Below are 20,012 nucleotides of genomic sequence, written 5' to 3'. Positions count from 1 at the left end.
ATGTTTGCCATCCAAGGCCCCACCGCAATTAGGGAACTGCCATTGCTCCTCAAATCCCCTTGAAATCTCTTTCCAGTCATCCGGGGTCTGTGGGAAAGGCATGTAACTGCGGTGTAAAACTGAGACAATAGCTTTGCATGTCTCTGGGATGATGACGCTGAGTAGGGATCGGGATATAGCTGCGCTGTAATGCAAGTCTTGCATAGACCTGCCAGTCGCCAGGAAACGCAGCGTGACAGCCAGCCTCTCATCCACAGGGACAGCTGCTCTCATCTGTGTATTTTGCCGCCTGATATAAGGTTCTACAGCTGCAAGTAGGACATTAAATGAGTCCTCCGACATTCTCAGGTAGTTCCGAAAATCATGCGGGTTGTTATCCTGCAGTTCCCTTATAAGGCCCATATGGGACAATTGATTCCTCTTCTGCAGCCACTGTTTGGTCCACATGCGGCGCTGACGCTTTACACGATTGTTTCACGCTTGTGAGCTTCTACCAATAACGCGGCCGCAACAATCACAGGTACATCCGAATGAGACATGGCAACCTGAGAAAGGAAAAAAGAAAAAAAAAAATTACTACATATCATTTTCAAAACTTACACAAGACATCCAATACTGTAATGCATTCTCCGTTGCGTCACCGATGCTGCACCATTTGACAAAAATGTTAACATAGGATGTAAGGTACTATATATATATATATATATATATATATATATATATATACATACATACACACACATATATATACATACACAGAGATATACATGGCTAATTGTAAGCAACGTTAACACAACAGCCATACCCCATAGATACCCTCCATTAAATGTACCATCCACTGAAACAAACAGGACGATGAGCGCTGCTGATTTATAACGGGAACGCCAAATAGTGACTTCTGGAGCCGACGTCACACCCGCGACGGTGTGCATAAATGGAGACGCTATAGCGTTGCGAATTGCGCGCCAGAACGGTAGAATCAAGGACCTCCTCTGGGCGTGGCTGGGTGGTGCCATACAGCGTCTCTCTTGCTAAAATGGCGGCGAGACAGCGATGTCCTCCTTTGGGGCAGACAGAGGTCTGCTTTTTTGTAAAAAAAATGGATGCCATGGACTATGAGGGCCGGGAGAGTCGCCCAGCACACCCAAATCTACACAAGAATGAGGTGTTGCGCCACATTGCCCAGAAGATGGAGCGGAGGTTCGGCATCCGGCGCAGTGCGCTGCAGCTGCGCAAAAAGTGGGCCGACCTCCGGTACAAACAGCCACTTTATCTGGCAACGTTGCGGGCAGAGACCAGGCAAGGCAAGTAACAGTATAATGTAATTGGGAGACACACAGTATCGGGAGGGGGGAATAGGGACACTCGCACTGCCGTGTGGCGCTTCCCACCTTCTATATATGTACCTCGATTTGGGGAGTTAAATTTAAATTTTATTCCTTTATGCCACTGGCCTAGGTTTGTTATTTGTGGGGGTGTCGGAAGCTCTGTACTTTGGTGTGTAAACATTGTGTTTCTTTATTTTTTGTGTATAGAGAGACAACGCCAGCAGAGGACTACAGCGGCCAGCAGCGTACGCCCACAGCCAGGGCCGTCACGTAAGTTACCCCTCATGTCTGGCAATTGCGATGGCGCCTACTTAATTTTTTATTTAAGTCTACAGCTCTGTACTTCTGGTGTCTAAACCTTGCGTGTCTTTTTTTGGGGTGTAGAGAGACGCCGCCGGCAGAGGACAGCACCCACTGCAGCCAGCAGTACAGCGGCTAGCAGCGGAAGCCCACAGCCAGTGTCGTCACGTAAGTTAACCACCCTTTTTTAGAATTTAATGACGCCATACGGGCCATTAGTAGGGAGGTTAAATATTGTGTACATTACAGGTGCAGTAACCCCACCGCAGGCCACAACCCCGCCCTTTCAACACCCATCTTCCTCCCCCGGGTCGGCGTCATTCTCTCCAGCGACAAGCATTCGTAAGTGACAAAACCAGCGAGCGCTTCACCACAGTGAGTTCAATTGTTAACCAGATATGTATTTGCTTCCTTTCAGCAGCAGGAGCTGTGGCCCGAGCCAGGGGATGGGTGGTCAGCAGCTCCGCGGATGAGCAACAGGCGTCCCTTTTCCGTAAGTATTGAGAAAGTGGGAGGGGGTTATCGGTGGGATGTCACATTTGACAACGACTAAACGGACCCTAAAACATTGAACCTAAAAAATGCCCTCTGGGGCAGTAGAAAATTGAGTGTGTAGTTACAAGTACCATTTTACAATAAACGATTTACTAACGATCATTACCAGCTATACGACCTAGTCGTGATCGTTGGTAAGTCACTGTGTGGTCGCTGGGTCGCTGTCACACAGAACGATTGCGTTAACAATATCGTTGCAACTTCACAGAAATCAAAGATATCGTTACAAAAATCGTTATTTTTGACGGTACCGTAAAATTGCTGGTTATGTAAACACATGCCACCGTTGCAGCTTAATCACTGTCCATTCTCCAACCTCTTCTATCACAGAACCGGACACCGTGAGAGAGCTGCTGGCCAAGCAAGACCGCCTGGAGCGGACAGCAGCGCTCATGCTGCAACAAGTACAGCAACATGGCCGCACGCTGCGACACCTCTTGAGGCGTGGGAGGTTCTGATTTTTTTTTTTTTTTCTTTCATTGTTTGGGATATTGTTCTGTTACTTGTTATTTTTCAGTTAACAACATAAAAAAAGTTTGATTTGACACAATTATGTTTGGTTTATTGTGTCTATAGCCGCCGGCAACACACCGTGCGCCAAGAAACGTCGCCACACACACTTTTTGGCCCACATAATATCTCCAGTAGTTAAAAATGAAAAGACTGCAGCTTGGTGTGTCTGTAGTATACAGATATGAGGTGGGCCAAAAATATTACATGCATCTCCATAATCACACAAATTGAGGGGACAATGGTTGTCACACGGTACATATCTATGCTCACCTGCCAGGTGTCAGAAATAGTGAATTCAGGAGCCTGTATATGTTTATCATGAATTCATTTTTTCTGACACCGTACTTGATGAATATAGATAGCGTGACAGTGATTGTCTCTTGATCAAAAAAAAATAAGGTCAGTTTGTGAAAAAAAAAAAATTAGTTTACCAGTTGTGAGCTGTTTTTATTTACTTGCGGAGCAGGCCAGGGACAGCTAAGCCAAGGTAGACACAAAAGAGTTGGTTGGCCTTACCATATAGTTTGCGCAAAAAATGCTACACAGCGCCAAATAGTTTGCAAACTGCATCCGAAAGTGCCTCCATCTTGTGTGTCCGCTTACCAGATGCACAAGATAGCTGCCAGATATGTTTTATACATTACTATACCATATACTTAGATAAGCATTGCGTCTAGCATTACTACATAGCCATTACTATACAAAAAAAAAAAAAATTGAACATACCGTTGATGAGCAATAAAAGAACCGATGAAGACGCCGGCAGTGGAGTACGGCGTTCCGCACAGAACGTTCACGGTAGAAGAGGATCGTAGCTGGAGAAGGATCGTTCCGGACAGGACGCTAGAAATGCAGGAAAAACAGGCATACGCAGCTCTCGAACAATGTGAATCAATCGCTGTAGAGTCGCGGTTTATATTCTGAGACGCCGGGACGTCACATCCTGGGTGACACCTATCTGGGTGTCACCCACCTGGGTGACACCTATCTGACTACGCTGCCAATTCATCGGATCGTTTACACCACTGCTGTTTGACGTGAAGCAAGCAACCAGCGACAACGATCCGTGAGTCGCTGTTACGTCACTGTATCGCTCCGGCATCGTTCGAACGTTGGTGTGTTTGACGTCTCTACAGCGATCTAAACAGCGACGCTCCAGTGATCGCCTTTTGGTCGTATCGTTGTCTATATCGCTGCAGCGTCGCTCAGTGTGAAGGTACCTTTAGTTGGGGGTGCAGAGTCAGCTGTGAGAGTTAAGGAATTCGGGAGGAGAGTTGTCATGCTGTTCTGTCTGTTTTTGGTTTTCGGCATGACAATGCATATGTTTGCTTTAACTCTTTACTCTTTTCCTGCTAATTTGAGCTGGGATACTGTTGGCTGTTACCTGGATGGAGCCTTCTCAGTTCCCTGCTCTGCTGCGCAGTCGTACATGGGTTTTTAGGTATTTGCCCTGCTGCATACCTTCCTCATGTGCGGTCCGTGGTTGCTGCTGTGAAGCTGTCCGCGGGTTGTGAGGTCATTGGCAGCTGGTGCATGACTTTCCACGTGGGTCAGTTCCTGCAGTTTCAGTCAGGTGCCCTGAACCTCAGATCCATCCTGCACTGTTGGTGTTGTAATGGTTTCTGCGTGTGCTTAGGGCGTGCGCGGCCACACCTCCCCTGCTTTTATCAGGGTTAGGGTGTGTACTTGAAATGCTGTCCCCAGCCAATTGCTGAGGGGCAGCTCCTATATAAAGTTCCACTGCCCTATGGGCAGGGCGGAGCTACTCACAAAGCTCCTGAACTTTGCTATGTGTGTTTGTTTTCCTGCACCTCTCCTATGTTTTGGTACTAAAGTCCTTGCCTTGATTCCTGTTTTGTCCTGTTCTGGCACCTGTCCTGGAGGTGGTATATCCAGGCCCGAATCCTTGATCCTGTACCTGTCCTGTACCTGAACCTGTCTGAACTGTGTGTGCTGTGATTATGTTCCTGGAATCCTTCTGCATCTGGAGCCTCACTCCCAGTGACTTTGAGTCTCTTGAAACCGGTGTTTCTGCTGAGCATCTACTACTCTGTGCTCTGACTACCATGCGGTGTTAACCCCGTTTGGCTCATGTCCAGTACGGCAGTGCTTGCACCATCACACTTGAGTTCCTTCCTAGGTCTGATTTCTTGGGCTGCCACGCCAGTGTCCCAGCTGACGACCTGGGCTGCCACGTCAGTGTCCCAGATGTCTATCCGGTATCCCTGATGTCCTGATTTAACCTGATGACCTGGGCTGCCACGCCAGTGTCCCAGCTGATGACCTGGGCTGCCACGCCAGTGTCCCAGAAGTCTGTCCAGTATTCCTGTGTCCTGATGACCTCATGGACCCTTATGTCCTGATGTTCTCATGTGTCCTGATATCTTATCTGCATCCTGATGTTCTCGTGTTTCCTGATGTCCTTCCTTTGTTCGATCTCCTGATGTAACTGATGACCTGGGCTGCCACGCCAGTGTCCCAGCTGATGACCTGGGCTGCCACAGAACCCCGGTCTCTGCCCTCCCCTAGTTCGGGTAGGCCCAGGTCCCCCTCTGCGGTTTAAATGGTCTGTATTGCGTCCCCAGGGGGACGCGCCCCACGTCTTCTGAGGTTGGTCGGCTTGGGGGCATCTATGGGCTGGGCTGCATCTGCGGCTGCAGCTGAACGTGACAGAAGCTCAGGCCTCGGACTCAGCTGAGCATGTATGGACTGTAGGACTGCTTCCTTGCCCCGCTTGGCCAGCGGATGATATGGCTCGAATCCTAGCTGGTAGTGGACTAGATTGCTCAACCCTGCGGTTGGTAAGCGGTGTGGATTTCTGGAGCAATGAACTCTGCTGCTTGGGAACAGGGACTCACCACCTTTCCCAAGAAAAGTTTTTGTGTATTTTTTTGGGAGGGGACTTCAGAAGAAGGGGCTTGAAGAGGGAATAATGTCATGCCGTTCTGTCTGTTTTTGGTTTTCGGCATGGCAATGCATATGTTTGCTTTAACCCTTTACTCTTTTCCCCTTAATTTGAGCTGGGATACTGTAGGCTGTTGGGACGCGTGCCCCACGCCTTCTGAGGTTGGTCGGCTTGGGGGCGTCTATGGGCTGGGCCGCATCTGCGGCTACAGCTGACCGTGACAAGAGTACTGTATTAACAAGTCCTTGACTTTGTCAGAAAATCGAGTACAGAACAGATGGTGAAGGGCATTGTCATTCCAGTGTGAGTCTATGGCCCAGTGCCAAAAGTCAGTTCAGTATTCCCAAGCAGTAGGTTTTCCTAGGCATAGGACTGTTAATTTATATTCTGTGAAAGAAAGTCAGTCAGGGTCATCATACCATAACCCAAGGGTCTCAAAAAAAAAAGTAATCTGGAGTTCTGGAGCATCAGAGGATAAAGGAAAGGCCCAAGCTTGGGGGTCACTCTACATCAAGCATATGACTATTCCCACATGCTGAACCAGATAATTGTGGGTGGAGTCTGAAATACAGGTTACAGCTTTCTTTAAAGGTAAAAAATATGGTATAGATACTGGAAAAATGATTTGGAAAATTCACTTTGGGTTCGGTAGTAGTCAGTGATACTACAGCAGCTCTGGCCCGAGCAATTTCATTATGTTGGATTAGTACTGCAATATCCTGAACCAACTAGTCTAACTTTGACTGATCATAGCTGGATCAATAGTTTAGGCCAGTGATACTGTCATGGAGGCCCCAAGCGAGTTTAAATAGTGCTTTAACTGGCTGACTTATGACTGGAGCAGTCCGTAAGGGAAGATCGGGAGGCTGGCAGAAATCGAGAGGTCAGCAACAGAAGCAGAATTGTGAGGCAAAAAAATAAGTCAATATAAGTCAAGGAACAGGTATCTCACTAAGAATCTAGGCACTAATTTAAGGGTACGAACCAAGTGTAGCTGAGCTTATCACTGGCAACTGGTGGTAGCGAGTCAGGAGAAGAAATTGCGTGAGCTCCCCCCAAAGTTCATAGAAGGAAGCTTCCTCTAAACAGTAGTTCCAGAGCAAAATCCAAAACTACTACACGGTCACCAAGTGGCACCAATAATGTACTGTAGGTGCAACACCATCCAGCAACAGAAGCAGAAACAGAGAGAATGAATGTAGAAATGAATGCAACAGAAGCAGAGTATTAGACATACAAACTAATCCCTAATAGTCCACAAAAATGGCTATACTATATTAAACCTACACATCAACTAATAAACACCCCATAACTTGATATTGAAAATGCTTTCGAAAACACATTAAATATGCTTATGACTAAATTCATACTTGCATGCTGCTATTTTTTTCTTAAAAATCAACTTGCAGAACAGAGGCCAATGGGACAGCATTATGGTGAATCGGACTGGTCTAGCTTGATTTGTATCTGTCAATAGATAAACACTCCATTTGCAGGAACAGAAGAATGGATGGGACAGAAAAACAAACTTCTAACACTACCTTGATTATAATATTACTTGGCCTCTCAGATGTATGCATGAGATATTTATATAGCCGTCCCTCAAGTTACAACAGCCTCAGGATACCAAATTCTCAGCATACGTTGGATATAATATGCAATACAGACACTGTCGATCTGAAGCACATGCTTTTGACAGGAAGGAAAAAAAATTGTAGCTTTTATTTCATCCCTTAACAAGCCGCATTGCAACATTTTGGACACTTGTGGCCTTTTTCAAGTGAAAAGTGACAAAAAAAAGATACTATATTAGCTGCATGTCATTGTTTTGGCTGTTTGTAGATTTTTTCAAGCGAAAAGTGACAAGAACGTAAAATACAATGCAGATAAAACATTGCAATGCTGCTCTTTAATGAACAAAATAAAAGTTCAGTTTTTCTGTCAGAAAAATTCTGGTGCTGTAGGAGTGGTGGAGCTGATGGTTTGCTCTTTGACATTCTACATAAATGTATTTGATGTTTATCTATTTTATAATAGGATGACACTCACTGGGGCTGCAGTTAGTTTAGACAGGGTTAACTGTAATGGCCAGCCCAGTTTGGGAGGGGGAACTGAGAGTTATTGCCAGGTTCAGAAAGTGATGAGTTAGGGTGTGGAGGGCAATGTGTGAAGCAGCAGGCCTAAGGGTACCGTCACACTGAAACGACGTTGCGGCGATACGACAACGATGTCGATCGCTGCAGCGTCGCTGTGTGGTCGCTGGAGAGCTGTCACACAGACCGCTCTCCAGCGACCAACGATCCCGAAGTCCCCTGGTAACCAGGGTAAACATCGGGTTACTAAGTGCAGGACCGCGCTTAGTAACCCGATGTTTACCCTGGTTACCAGCGTAAGCGTAAAAAAAAAACACTACATACTTACCTTCCGTGTCTGTCCTCCGGCGCTGTGCTTCTCTGCACTGTCAGCGCCGGTCAGCCGTAAAGCAGAGTGGTGACGTCACTGCTGTGCTTTCCGGCCGGCCGGCGCTCACAGCCAGTACAGAGAAGCACAGCGCCGGAGGACAGACACGGAAGGTAAGTATGTAGTGTTTGTTTTTTTTACGTTTACGCTGGTAACCAGGGTAAACATCGGGTTACTAAGCGCGGCCCTGCGCTTAGTATCCCGATGTTTACCCTGGTTACCAGTGAAGACATCGCTGAATCAGCGTCACACACGCCGATTCAGCGATGACAGCGGGAGATCCAGCGACGAAAGAAAGTTTAAAACGATCTGCTACGACCAACGATTCTCAGCGGGGTCCCTGATCGCAGTAGCGTGTCAGACACAGCGAGATCGTAAGGATATTGCTGGAACGTCACGGATCGTGCCGTCCTAGCGATCAAAGTGCCACTGTGTGACGGTACCCTAAGTCAAAGACTGATAGGTACAGCATAGGTCTAATCATCAGGGCAGTGGATTGCCCAAAATACTCTTCCATGTGATTCTGTCTAATGGCCTAGAGCAACCTCGAGACGGACGTCTTTGGCCTGGGGCGCACTCCGCCTGTGAAGCTACGGGGAAAGATGGACTCAGACTACATGGGGTGGAAGGTATTGCAATCCAAATATACTGTTAGTGATGGAGAAGAATTCCCTAGGGCTAGAGAAGCCAGTGAGAGGGACATTCTACCGATACCGAGAACCAGGGCTGAAGTTGTATCCGGTACCTGTGGGAAAGATGACAACCTCTATATCTTCCTGTAAATACTGCCATTCACCAAATAAAAGTTTGGTTGTTTTTATGAACCTCGTGTCTCCTTGATTAATTGCTGCCCTGTTTCCAGAAGAGGGATACATGGACTCAGAACAAGAGGCCTACAGCCCTAAAGAAAGTGTGATGCACCTCACACACAGCAGCACAGCGGGACTGGGATACGAGTTGTCTGTAAGATGTGAGAGTGAGTTAAAACACATAGAAAAAGACATGTTGTAATGGCGATCAACGGGACGATAATAAAGTACCAAATATAAATTTTTATTAGAGAAATATAAGCAAGCATAGACATTAAAAACAATTAAAAGACAAGAAAATACCCATAATGACCAAAGGGAAGAACATACCCCACAGACAAAGATGTATTTTGGCACCTGAGAAGGAAAAAAGGTTGGAAAAAACCCTCCAAAGGCAAATAGTCAAGTAACAGGTTATTCAAAGTTATTATAATAAAGGAGGGTCACCACCATGACATATTCCTTCAAGACATAATAAGAAAATCACCGACATAAGAGCAAGAGAATTATCCAGCTGAAATTCATATAAAGTCTTATCCCCCCTGAATTACCTCATTCCCAACAAGCTGCAATAAGCTGCATAAAGGATCATAGTAAAGCACCAATACTAATCAGGGTTATCACAGCCAAAGATTAATAATTGATCTTGTATACATATCTCTAATATGCGCAAGCCTTTTTGAACAATATCTATGCTATATTTGAATAGCTCACCGATATTTTGCATACATGTTATTTTGGTTGTCATGGATTCTTTTCATGCCGACATCATTTCTGGTTGCACAGCCGGGTCTCTGTGCGTACATCACTTGGTGTTCTAGCGCATGCGCACTACACTGAGAACAATGCCATTACCACTTCCGGTTTCGTGGCCGCTGTTTTTCCTGCAGCTGATTCTGGTCCTCCTATTATGTAAGCATATTTAAGACGTAAGGTTCTGTGAGTAGGCACATTTTTCCCTGACGAAGCTACCTTGTGTGGCGATACGCGTTGGGCTGCACAGCCCCACGGACTTTTGGCACATTGACTGACAGGACCGAACGGTCTGTTTGATTTGAGATACCTCCATTATACTTGGGGATCCTCACACCTGACTGACACATATGAGTATGGAGCCTCTTTCTCTATGAATGCCTTGGCTGTGATAACCCTGATTAGTATTGGTGCTTCACTATGATCTTTTATGCAGCTTATTGCAGCTTGTTGGGAATGAGGTAATTCAGGGGGGATAAGACTTTATATGAATTTCAGCTGGATAATTCTCTTGCTCTTATGTCAGTGATTTTCTTGTTATGTCTTGAAGGAATATGTCATGGTGGTGACCCTCCTTTATTATAATAACTTTGAATAACCTGTTACTTGACTATTTGCCTTTGGAGGTTTTTTTCCAACCTTTTTTCCTTCTCAGGTGCCAAAATACATCTTAGTCTGTGGGGTATGTTCTTCCCTTTGGTCATTGTGGGTATTTTCTGGTCTTTTAATTGTTTTTAATGTCTATGCTTGCTTATCTTTCTCTAATAAAAATTTATATTTGGTACTTTATTATCGTCCCATTGACCGCCATTACAACATGTCTTTTTCTATGTGTTTTGGTTTATGGTTTCTCATGTTGAGGTAGATTCGGGACATGTTTCTATTGATATATTAGTGGTGGTGCCCTCCATTCTTTTGATAAAATGTCAAAGCGAGTTGGAACAGCAGCTCGCCCACAACTAACTCACTTGGGCATCTTACAGTGCCTTGGATTTCTCCTTCGCCTCATTGGGGGACACAGACGGTGGGTGTATGCTGCTGCCAATAGGAGGCTGACACTAAGTGATACAAAAAAAGTTAGCTCCTTCCCTGCAGTATACACCCTCCTGCTGGCTCTCAGCTAACCAGTTCTTGCTTAGTGTCTGTAGGAGGCACATGGGTCTGTTTCAGACCCCAACTTTTTTATTTTATTGTTTACTTTTCTGTAAATTTTTATTTTTTAATTAACGGAGTGAAAGGGGCGACGGTTCCTTTCAAGGTTCCGATCTCCCCCGAACCATCAACAGGCGAGCACGGCGAGTATACCTCCCCGTACCCTTTCCTGCGACGTGGGAAGCCATGCCTGAGCTCACTTCAGGGGCGACGGTTCCTTTCATGGTCCCGATCTCCCCACACCAGCAGCAGGCGACCACATGGAGTGTCGCCTCCATGTATCCTCTCCTGGAGCCAGGCCTAATGCCGGACAACTGGCCCTGTCCACCCGGACTGAACTCCGTGGCTGTACAGAGGCCCCTCTCTATGGCGTCCGAGCAGCCCCCACTGTCCCACCACTGTGAAAGCGGATGGCACAAGGAGGCGGACGGGTCCTCTCCACCTCCCTAACAAACGGATGATGGATTGAGGCTTATCCCTGCACCGTCCACGCTGCACAGAACAGTGCTGAAACCCACATCCGCGGCGGCTCCATGCTGGGACGCGTACCAATGGTGAGTGGATCCATCTTCAGAGGGATATCCACAGGCAGCCTCAGCCACTTCCCTGTGGCCCACCTCTCTGAGGTAACGCTCTGGATGGCTGCAAAAATTTAGTCCCCGGCTTCGGCCGATTTGTAGGCCGCATCCTGGAAGTCTTGCCTGGAACGACCCACTGGTGACGTCCGCCGGCTACAGAAATTTAGGCCCCGGCTTGGGCCTATTCAACATCGTGTCTGTGGCTCCGCCCCCAAAATTGGCGCTTCTCGCTCTCTGCAAGATTTTATCAACTCTGCAGCTCCCGGTGGCCATCTTGGTCCACCTGGCCAGCTCACACTGGGGTGACAGTATTTTTGCATTAAAGGGGCACATTGACTCTACATCAGTACCCGGGTAAGGAAGTACCTTGTCTTAAAGGCACATGACCAGTATTTCCTGGTCTTAAAGGCATATGGCCAGTATTCCCAGTCTTAAAGGCGCATGACCAGTATTCCCTGGTCTTAAAGGTGCATGACCAGTATTCTCTCGTCTTAAAGGCGCATGACCAGTATTTCCTGGTCTTAAAGGCATATGGCCAATATTCCCAGTCTTAAAGGCGCATGACCAGTATTTCCTGGTCTTAAAGGCATATGGCCAGTATTCCCAGTCTTAAAGGCGCATGACCAGTATTCCCTGGTCTTAAAGGTGCATGACCAGTATTCTCTGGTCTTAAAGGCGCATGACCAGTATTCCCTGGCCTTAAAGGCGCACGACCAGTATTCTCTGGTCTTGAAGGTGCATGACCAGTATTCTCTGGTCTTAAAGGTGCATGACCAGTATTCTCTGGTCTTAAAGGTGCATGACCAGTATTCTCTGGTCTTAAAGGTGCATGACCAGTATTCCCTGGTCTTAAAGGTGCATGACCAGTATTCCCTGGTCTTAAAGGTGCATGACCAGTATTCTCTGGTCTTAAAGGTGCATGACCAGTATTCCCTGGTTTTAAAGGCGCATGACCAGTATTCTCTGTTCTCAAAGGCGCATGACCAGTATTTCCTGGTCTTAAAGGCGCATGACCAGTATTCCCTGGTCTTAAAGGCGCATGACCAGTATTCTCTGTTCTTAAAGGCGCATGACCAGTATTTCCTGGTCTTAAAGGCGCATGACCAGTATTCCCTGGTCTTAAAGGCGTAGGACCAGTATTTCCTGGTCTTAAAGGCATATGGCCAGTATTCCCAGTCTTAAAGGCGCATGACCAGTATTCCCTGGTCTTAAAGGTGCATGACCAGTATTCCCTGGTCTTAAAGGCACTTGATCAGTCCGAGGAGCCCTCCGCCGCCGACCCCAGCTTTATCCTCTAGTTCCCCTCAGTGGACTTCTTCACTGACCAATCCATGGTTCTCTGACCAAGAGATTGAATCCCTCTGTGTACCCTCTGTGTTTGGAGTGCTCGCAGGACCAATATACATGGTCCCTATCCTACATGGGAGCCGTCGGCTAGCAGGGGCCGCAAGTATTCTTGAAACCTGCAGGCGTCTAGAAACATACAGGCATCTAGAAAACGGAAGTTTTTCGTTTCCTGCTCCCTCCCCAATGATTTGATGACAACAAGGCTCTGAATATGGATTGGATATTGCCTGAGCTTGCCAGAGCTTCAGAGACTAAACTCCCTCGAGAGCATTTGCCATTCAATTCGGATAAGCGATTCACTGGACAGAAGCCTCTACGTGGGATGCCATGCCTGGCCTGTTTAAGGGCGACGGGGCCTTTAAAGGGCACCGATCTCCCCACACCATCAACAGACGAGCACACGGAGTGTCGTCTCCATGTTTCCTCTTCTACATCCAGGCCTAACGCCAGACAACCTGTCCTGTCCACCTGGAGACCTGAACTCTGTGGACATATAGAGGCACCCTTTTTGGCGTACGAGCTCCCCCCTCTGCATCACCACTATTTAGTGGATGATGCAAGAAGGCGGACAATTCCTCTCCACTTCCCTGTTAAGAGGTTGATGGATCGAGGGTTCCTAATTTTTATCTCTGCACCGTGAAAAGAGGAGATGGCAAGAGACTATGACCTGCTGGATGCAGCCGCACATTCTGCCATGGGGCAGATTAACCGGGTAGAATCTCCTGTGGTATACCTACCAGTATCCCTACCTGATGGGTCATCAATTAAAAATACCACGGACTGTCAGATAGCAAATCTGGTTCGTTCCGTCTTGCGGCTTCGGGTCCAGCGCTCTATCCTCCCTAGCGGCCGCATGGATTGCTAGAGCAATGGTCTCCTGGCTGGAGACCTTAACTACCTTGATTCACACCAGCAACAACTGGCCAATCAAATCCTTTGAGCGGGAGACTGACAAAGGATTGTATAAGGATTGTCCAGCACAGTCTAGATCTAAGGGATCTTGGTTCCAAACAGGGGAACGAAAAGTAAGATCGACCCTGGACCTCAAACTTCTAACAACCTTTGACATGGTCCTCCTTCTTTGGATGGAGTTCCTCCGCTCAGCCATTACTTCAACAGAAAAAGGTGCAGTTTCCGGCATCCATCGACATTCGGGTTGCTTGCCCTCTGCAAAAATTCCTTCACCTTTCCATTCGTCAACAGCATTTTCAAGTCACAACCTTGTCCTTCGGCCTTGCTTCCGCACCCAGAGTGTTTGCTCAGGTCATGGTGGATGTCATGTTTCTCTTGCACTCTAGAGGCGTGCTCGTCCTGCCCTGTTTGGTCTGTCTAGCCGCCCTTCCAGGACTACGCTGAGTCGTCTATATCTCTTGCGATACCTTCTCTCCTGGGCTGGCAGCTACACTTAGACAAGTTCTCCTCATTTCCAGCCCAGCAGATATCCTTTTTGAGGATGATCCTGCACACTTCTAGAAGGATGGTAATTCTTCCTGGAGACAAGGTCATGGCCCTTCAACAGGGAGCTCGCGCAAGGAGAGTTCTGAGGACTTGATTACTCACCCCCTCATTTCATTCGATTTGCTAAGAGAGTTCTGAGGAAAAATGGTGACGACAATGGAAGCGGTTTCCTTCGCTCCGCTCGTTTTCAGCAAGTCAAACAGACTTTCAGACAATAGTCTCTGAGCTCCTTCTTCATCCAGGGCCTTTCTCCGGGTTCAATGGTTATTAGTAACTACCAATGCCAGTCTTCTTCTCCCCATCATGGTTCTGGAGATCCGAACGGTAGTCTTTCAGCAGGTCCACTGCCTTCTGGCGGGTCACCCTATCCGAATTCAATTGGATAATGCCACGGCGGTGCCTTACGTCAGTCATCTAGCAGATACCCACGGTCAGGCGCCATGACCAAGGTACCTCACTTTCTCTGATGGGCCAAAGTCTATTATTCGGTGATCTCGGCAGTATATATCCCAGAAGTAGAACTCTGAACGGCAAACAAATTCAGCCGTCAGGGTTCCGCCTCAAGTCAGTGGGAACTTCACCCCGAAGTCTTCCATCAGATCTGTCCTTACTGGAGCTCTCCAGTTGTAGGTGGGATGGCATCCAGACTTAAGGCCAATGTACTCGAGTTCGTGGTTCGGCCTCGAGATCCAAGAGCCATCGCTCTCCATGCTCTGGTTCTGCCGTGGTACCAGTTTCCATAACTCCCCTTCCACTGCTTCCGAAAGCCTTTCGGAAGCAGAAAGGGGCCCCAGTGATCCTCAGAGATCCGCACTGACCACGTCCTTTTTTTGTTTGCGGAGCTAGTATCTTCTCGCCTTATCGCAGCACAACTGCAAGTAGGGACTTTCTCACAGGGAGTTTTCACACGTAGTTCTTCCCTATCGCATACCGTTAGATCATTGGGACCTTATTATTCCTAGGAGCCTTACAGTAGGCTCCTTTTTCATCCGAGCAGACTTTACTATCAGGGAAAGTCGTCCCGTTCTCCTCTGCGATATTCTCACTCTGACGAGTCTTCGAAGCTAGCTTCTCTGCTCTTTCAGACTTTTTTCCCTTATTACCTTCGAGGCAAGGTTGTCCTCAGGCCATCTCCATCCCTTGTTACCAAGGTGGTACTGTATTACCACTGTTATGAGGGCATAGTTCTTCCCTCATCTCTTTTGGCTCCAGTCCACAAAATGGAATAAGATCCCCCATATTCTGGACGAAGTGAGTGCTCTGAGTAGGTACGTCTTGAGGACGGCGTCCTTCTGAAGGTTGGACGTTTTATTTGGGCTTCCTGACGGTAGAGGAAGGCTTCCTGACATTTTCAGGAAGGGTTTAGCTGTTTCATCGACCATGATAACATGATGAATTCTTTTCACCATCCAGGAGTCCTTCCGTGCTAGATGTCAGCCTATCTCCCTGTCTATCAAGGGTTCTAGGCACCAGGCGTCAGCAAGGCACGCCTGCAAGCTTGCGGATTCGTCCAGTCCGCATGCATTCTTGAAGCACTATAATTCCCACACTTCCACAGATGTGAGTCTGGGTGGGCGGACTGTGCAGGCGGCGGTGGAGCACTTGTAAGTAGCGGTTACACAGGGCCTGATCTATTGTTGTCCCCACCCAGGGACTGCTTTTGGACGTCCCACGGTCTGTGTCCCCCAATGAGGCGAAGGAGAAATAGGGATTTTTGTGTACTCATCGTAAAATCCTTTTCTCCGAGCCATTCATTGGGGGACACAGCTCCCACCCTGTTATTAGCTTATGCTTGTTTTTTTAGAATATGACATGCTATACGCTCATATATTGTTATTGATCTCCTACTGCTTTTGCACCGAACTGGTTAGCTGAGAGCCAGCAGGAGGGTGTATACTGCAGGGGAGGAGCTAACTTTTTTTGTATCACTTAGTGTCAGCCTCCTATTGGCAGCAGCATACACCCACGGTCTGTGTCCCCCAATGAATGGCTCGGAGAAAAGGATTTTACGGTGAGTACACAAAAATCCCTATTTTTGGAATTCTGTTGATTCATCAGTCTAATAGGAAGCTGTTCCAAGAAAGCACGGTGATTTTCTAGTGGTGCTTGGAATTATCTTACACTCAACATGGACATTTCACTGGTAAAACACTTGTAATAATATGAAGTGCATGCACTGATCAGCTGTCTAGTAACGCCTTTAGGGGTCACACTCATCAGTGTAAATAAAATCGGTCCGATGTTGTTCCAGAAAAGTAAGAAGAGTGTTATATGAGTACAATGCGATTTTCCTCACCTAACATTCGCGTGACATGTTTATTCAATCTGTATACAATGCGTATTTAACATCAGCTTTTACACACAGTAATTCTCTATGTATTTTCAGGCTAATTTTGAAACTAATAAAACAATCTTACTTACTTAGCTTACTGTACATGTATTTAGCTAATAATTAATTTTTTTTTTTTTAAATGGCATGGGGTCCCTTTTAATTTTCTTAACCGGCTGAGGGAAAGCTGACAGGTGGGGGCTCATGATTATATTCTGGGAAGGGGGTAATAAACATGGAGCTTCCCAGGCTATTAATATCAACTTGCACCTGTCTACTTAGCCTTTACTGGTTATTAACAAGGGGTGACCTAAAAAAAATGACATGGGGTCCCCATATTTTTAATAACCAGAAAATGCTAGGCAGACAACTGCGGGGTGATATTAATAGCCTAGGAATGGGCCATGGATATTGGCTCCTCCCAGACTAAGGACATCAGCCCTCAGTCGCACTAGAAATGGTGCAGCCATTAGATGCACCAATTTTGGCGCTTAGCCTTCTCTCTTCCCAATGTGACAAAACACTCTGGGATCGCCTTTGCTGGGGTCAAAGGACACGTGGTTTGTGCATTGAATCTGAGGCGTACAGCAGGTTTCTGAGCAGGCTGACCTCAGGTCATATTTATTAACGTGAAAGCAACACAACAAACAAAACATAAAAATAAATCCTAGCCTGTCCGGCACTAACTAAACAAATGCGTTGCTATCTCAACAACTGGGGGGGCTTCTCCCACCCAGCTAACATCACACAGATCTTGAGCAGAGCTCTTCACTCACGTTTGTCCCACACAGGCAGGCAATCTGTGTGCCCCAGGCAGACACTGGAAACACCCAGCTGGTCATCTTTTATTCCTGCAATCATTAACCCATTAGCACCCTGAAGATACTGAGTGGCCTAATTCACATAGGACAAACACCTGGGCGAGATATTACACCACCTAAACTGGAACAGTGACAAGTGGGGCAATAGTATTGGGGTTGATGTCAACTTTATAATGTCAGCTGACATCAAGCCCAGGGGTTAGTAATGGAGAGATGTCTATAAGACACCCCCATTATTAACCCCATAGTCAAATGTAATAAAGGCAAACACAGAGCACAGTCCTTTAAATAAAATAAACACAAAGTCCTTTATTTGAAATAAAACTCTCTTGCCCTTTTTATTGCTTATTTATTATTTATTAATATCCAAGTAAAAATTAAAAAAAAACAAAGAAATCTTCACTTGTCTACCAATAATCTGCTCTCACCACGCGACTTTGCGGACACATTCAGGATCCCTCTTCACATCCAGGCTTTTTTGAAAACTCTGTTGGAACCAGTTTTGACAGGATATACGCATTTCCCAGTATACAAGTACGATTGTAGTGATGAAGGTCCGCATGTGGACTGAAAACGTTCAACTTTTGTCTCTATGGATGCACATTGAATAAATAACTATTCACGCAAAAGTTCTTTTTGAGTGCCAAGTTTCTGTATTGTTTGGATTGCTACACAGAATAAGTCTACCCCAATATGGGCACTGTGCATGACATCTAAAAAACTTCCCATTGTCTATCTAGCAAGAGATTTACAGCTTCTAGCAGCTCTTTGTGATTGTTATATGTAAGGAATAGCTGGATTTGTATAATTTATCTGCTTAAGGGGAATCTGTCAACATGTTTTGGCTAACTCAACGGAGAGCAACATAATGTAGGAGAAGAGACCCTAAATCCAGCAATGTATCACTTAGCTTACTGGGTGCAGCAGTTCTGACACAGAGTTTTTAGCATCTAGCAGAGCTCAGAAAGCTAATCTCGCCCACATCATGCTCTCTATTTACATGGACTTTTTGACAGTAAGCTGCTTATCAGAGAAGAGCGCATGGTCAGACTAAAGGTACCGTCACACTCAGCAACGCTGCAGGGATATAGACAACGAGCCGATCGCTGCAGCGTCGCTGTTTAGGTCGCTGTAGAGACGTCAAACACGGCAACAGCAGAACGATGCAGGAGCGATCCTGTGACGTACTTATCGTTCTCGCTGGTTGTTCGCTCCATGTAAAAACATTGCAGGCATCGTTGCTTTTGCTGTCAAACATGACGAATCACGCCGACCTGACGACCAAATAAAGTTCTGGACTTCTAGCTCCGACCAGCGATGTCACAGCAGGATCCAGATCGCTGCTGCGTGTCAAACACAACGAGATCGCTATCCAGGACGCTGCAACGTCACGGATCGCTGTCGTTCTAGTTGTAAAGTTGCTCAGTGTGAAGGTACTTTAACAGTTTCCTGTACATCAGACCTGTCAATGGTAATGTCCTAGTGATAAAACCTTAACTGTAAGTAAACAAAAGCACACTGCTTGATAAGTGACACATTGCTGAATTCAGTGTTTCAGACCTTATCTCCTGCTGTCTTCAGATTATATAGCAAAAGCCTGCTGACAGATGGCCTTTGATCTTTTAGTATGGGCGTCATCAATAGGCTGTTAGCCAGACACTGTGCATCACATGTATCTGTGTGACTGGCGTCTTATTAACCCTTTTCTGACATTAGACGTACTATGCCGTCGAGGTGGAGTGGGCCCATATGCCCACCAACGGGATAGTACGTCATAGCGATCGGCCGCGCTCACTGGGGGAGGGTCTCCTACCTTCTTCTCCCTGCAGGCCCCCGATCCAAAATGGCTGCGGTGCTGCATCCGGGTCCTGCAGGGAGGTGGCTTACCAAGCGCCTGCTCAGAGCAGGCGCCGGGAAGCCTCCAGAAGTGCACGTCAGATCGCTGATCTGACAGAGTGCTGTGCAAAGTGTCAGATCAGCGATCTTACACTATAACATGATGCCCCCCTGGGGCAATGTTATAGTGTAAAAAAAAACAAATATTCACATGTGTAAAAAAAAATTCAAAAAAATTCCTAAAAAAAAATGATAAAAAATGACAATGTGATTTTCTGGATTTTTTTTTCTCAGTTGTCTCCCATAGTTGAGGTCTACCTATGATGTAAATTACAGACGCCTCTCATCTTTTTAAGTGGTGGAACTTGCACTATTGCTGACTGACTAAATACTTTTTTGCCCCACTGTATATTGTTCCCATAAATACATTTCTTTATCTAAATAATAAAAAAACAATAAAAGTACACCTATTTAGTATTGCCGCGTCTGCAACGACCCCACCTATAAAACTGTCCCACTAGTTAACCCCTTCAGTGAACACCGTAAAAAAAAAAAGAGGCAAAAAACAACGCTTTATTATCATACCGCCCAACAAAAAGTGGAATAACACGCGTTCAAAAAGATGGATATAAATATCCAAGGTACCACTGAAAACTTCATCTTGTCATTCCTAATAGGAATATACTCACCCTCGGACGCGCCCTGCTTCTTTCCGGCAGCCTTCCTTCCTAAGAATCAGCGCCTGAAGGACCTTCGGTGACGTCGCGGCTTGTGATTGGTCGCGTGAGCGGTCACATGGGCGGTCGCGCGACCAATCACAAGCCGCGACGTCGTCTAAGGTCCTTCACGCGCTGATTCTAAGGAAGGA

At 46.6% G+C, this 20,012-nt stretch overlaps 1 protein-coding gene across 1 annotated transcript; it reads left to right on the top strand.

Moving 5' to 3' along the window:
* The first annotated feature begins 1,036 nt into the window (after positions 1–1,036).
* On the top strand, positions 1,037–3,085 carry LOC138671665 (uncharacterized). The gene is made up of 6 exons (XM_069759835.1): positions 1,037–1,042; positions 1,316–1,598; positions 1,713–1,796; positions 1,878–1,970; positions 2,047–2,121; positions 2,514–3,085. Exons 1-6 carry the CDS (start codon positions 1,037–1,039, stop codon positions 2,639–2,641), a joined length of 669 nt encoding a protein of 222 aa, XP_069615936.1. The 3' UTR covers positions 2,642–3,085.
* The last annotated feature ends 16,927 nt before the right edge of the window (positions 3,086–20,012 follow it).

Source organism: Ranitomeya imitator, chromosome 3, assembly GCF_032444005.1.
Source record: "Ranitomeya imitator isolate aRanImi1 chromosome 3, aRanImi1.pri, whole genome shotgun sequence".
In the NCBI taxonomy this organism is placed as follows: domain Eukaryota; kingdom Metazoa; phylum Chordata; class Amphibia; order Anura; family Dendrobatidae; genus Ranitomeya; species Ranitomeya imitator.
Note: the sequence above shows the minus strand (reverse complement) of the source record. Positions and strands in the feature narration are given on the sequence as shown.

Coding starts and splice junctions, on each gene's coding strand:
- LOC138671665 (XM_069759835.1), top strand. Junction 1,797..1,877: donor CCCACAGCCAGTGTCGTCAC/GTAAGTTAACCA, acceptor TGTACATTACAG/GTGCAGTAACCCCACCGCAG. Junction 2,122..2,513: donor GCAACAGGCGTCCCTTTTCC/GTAAGTATTGAG, acceptor CTTCTATCACAG/AACCGGACACCGTGAGAGAG.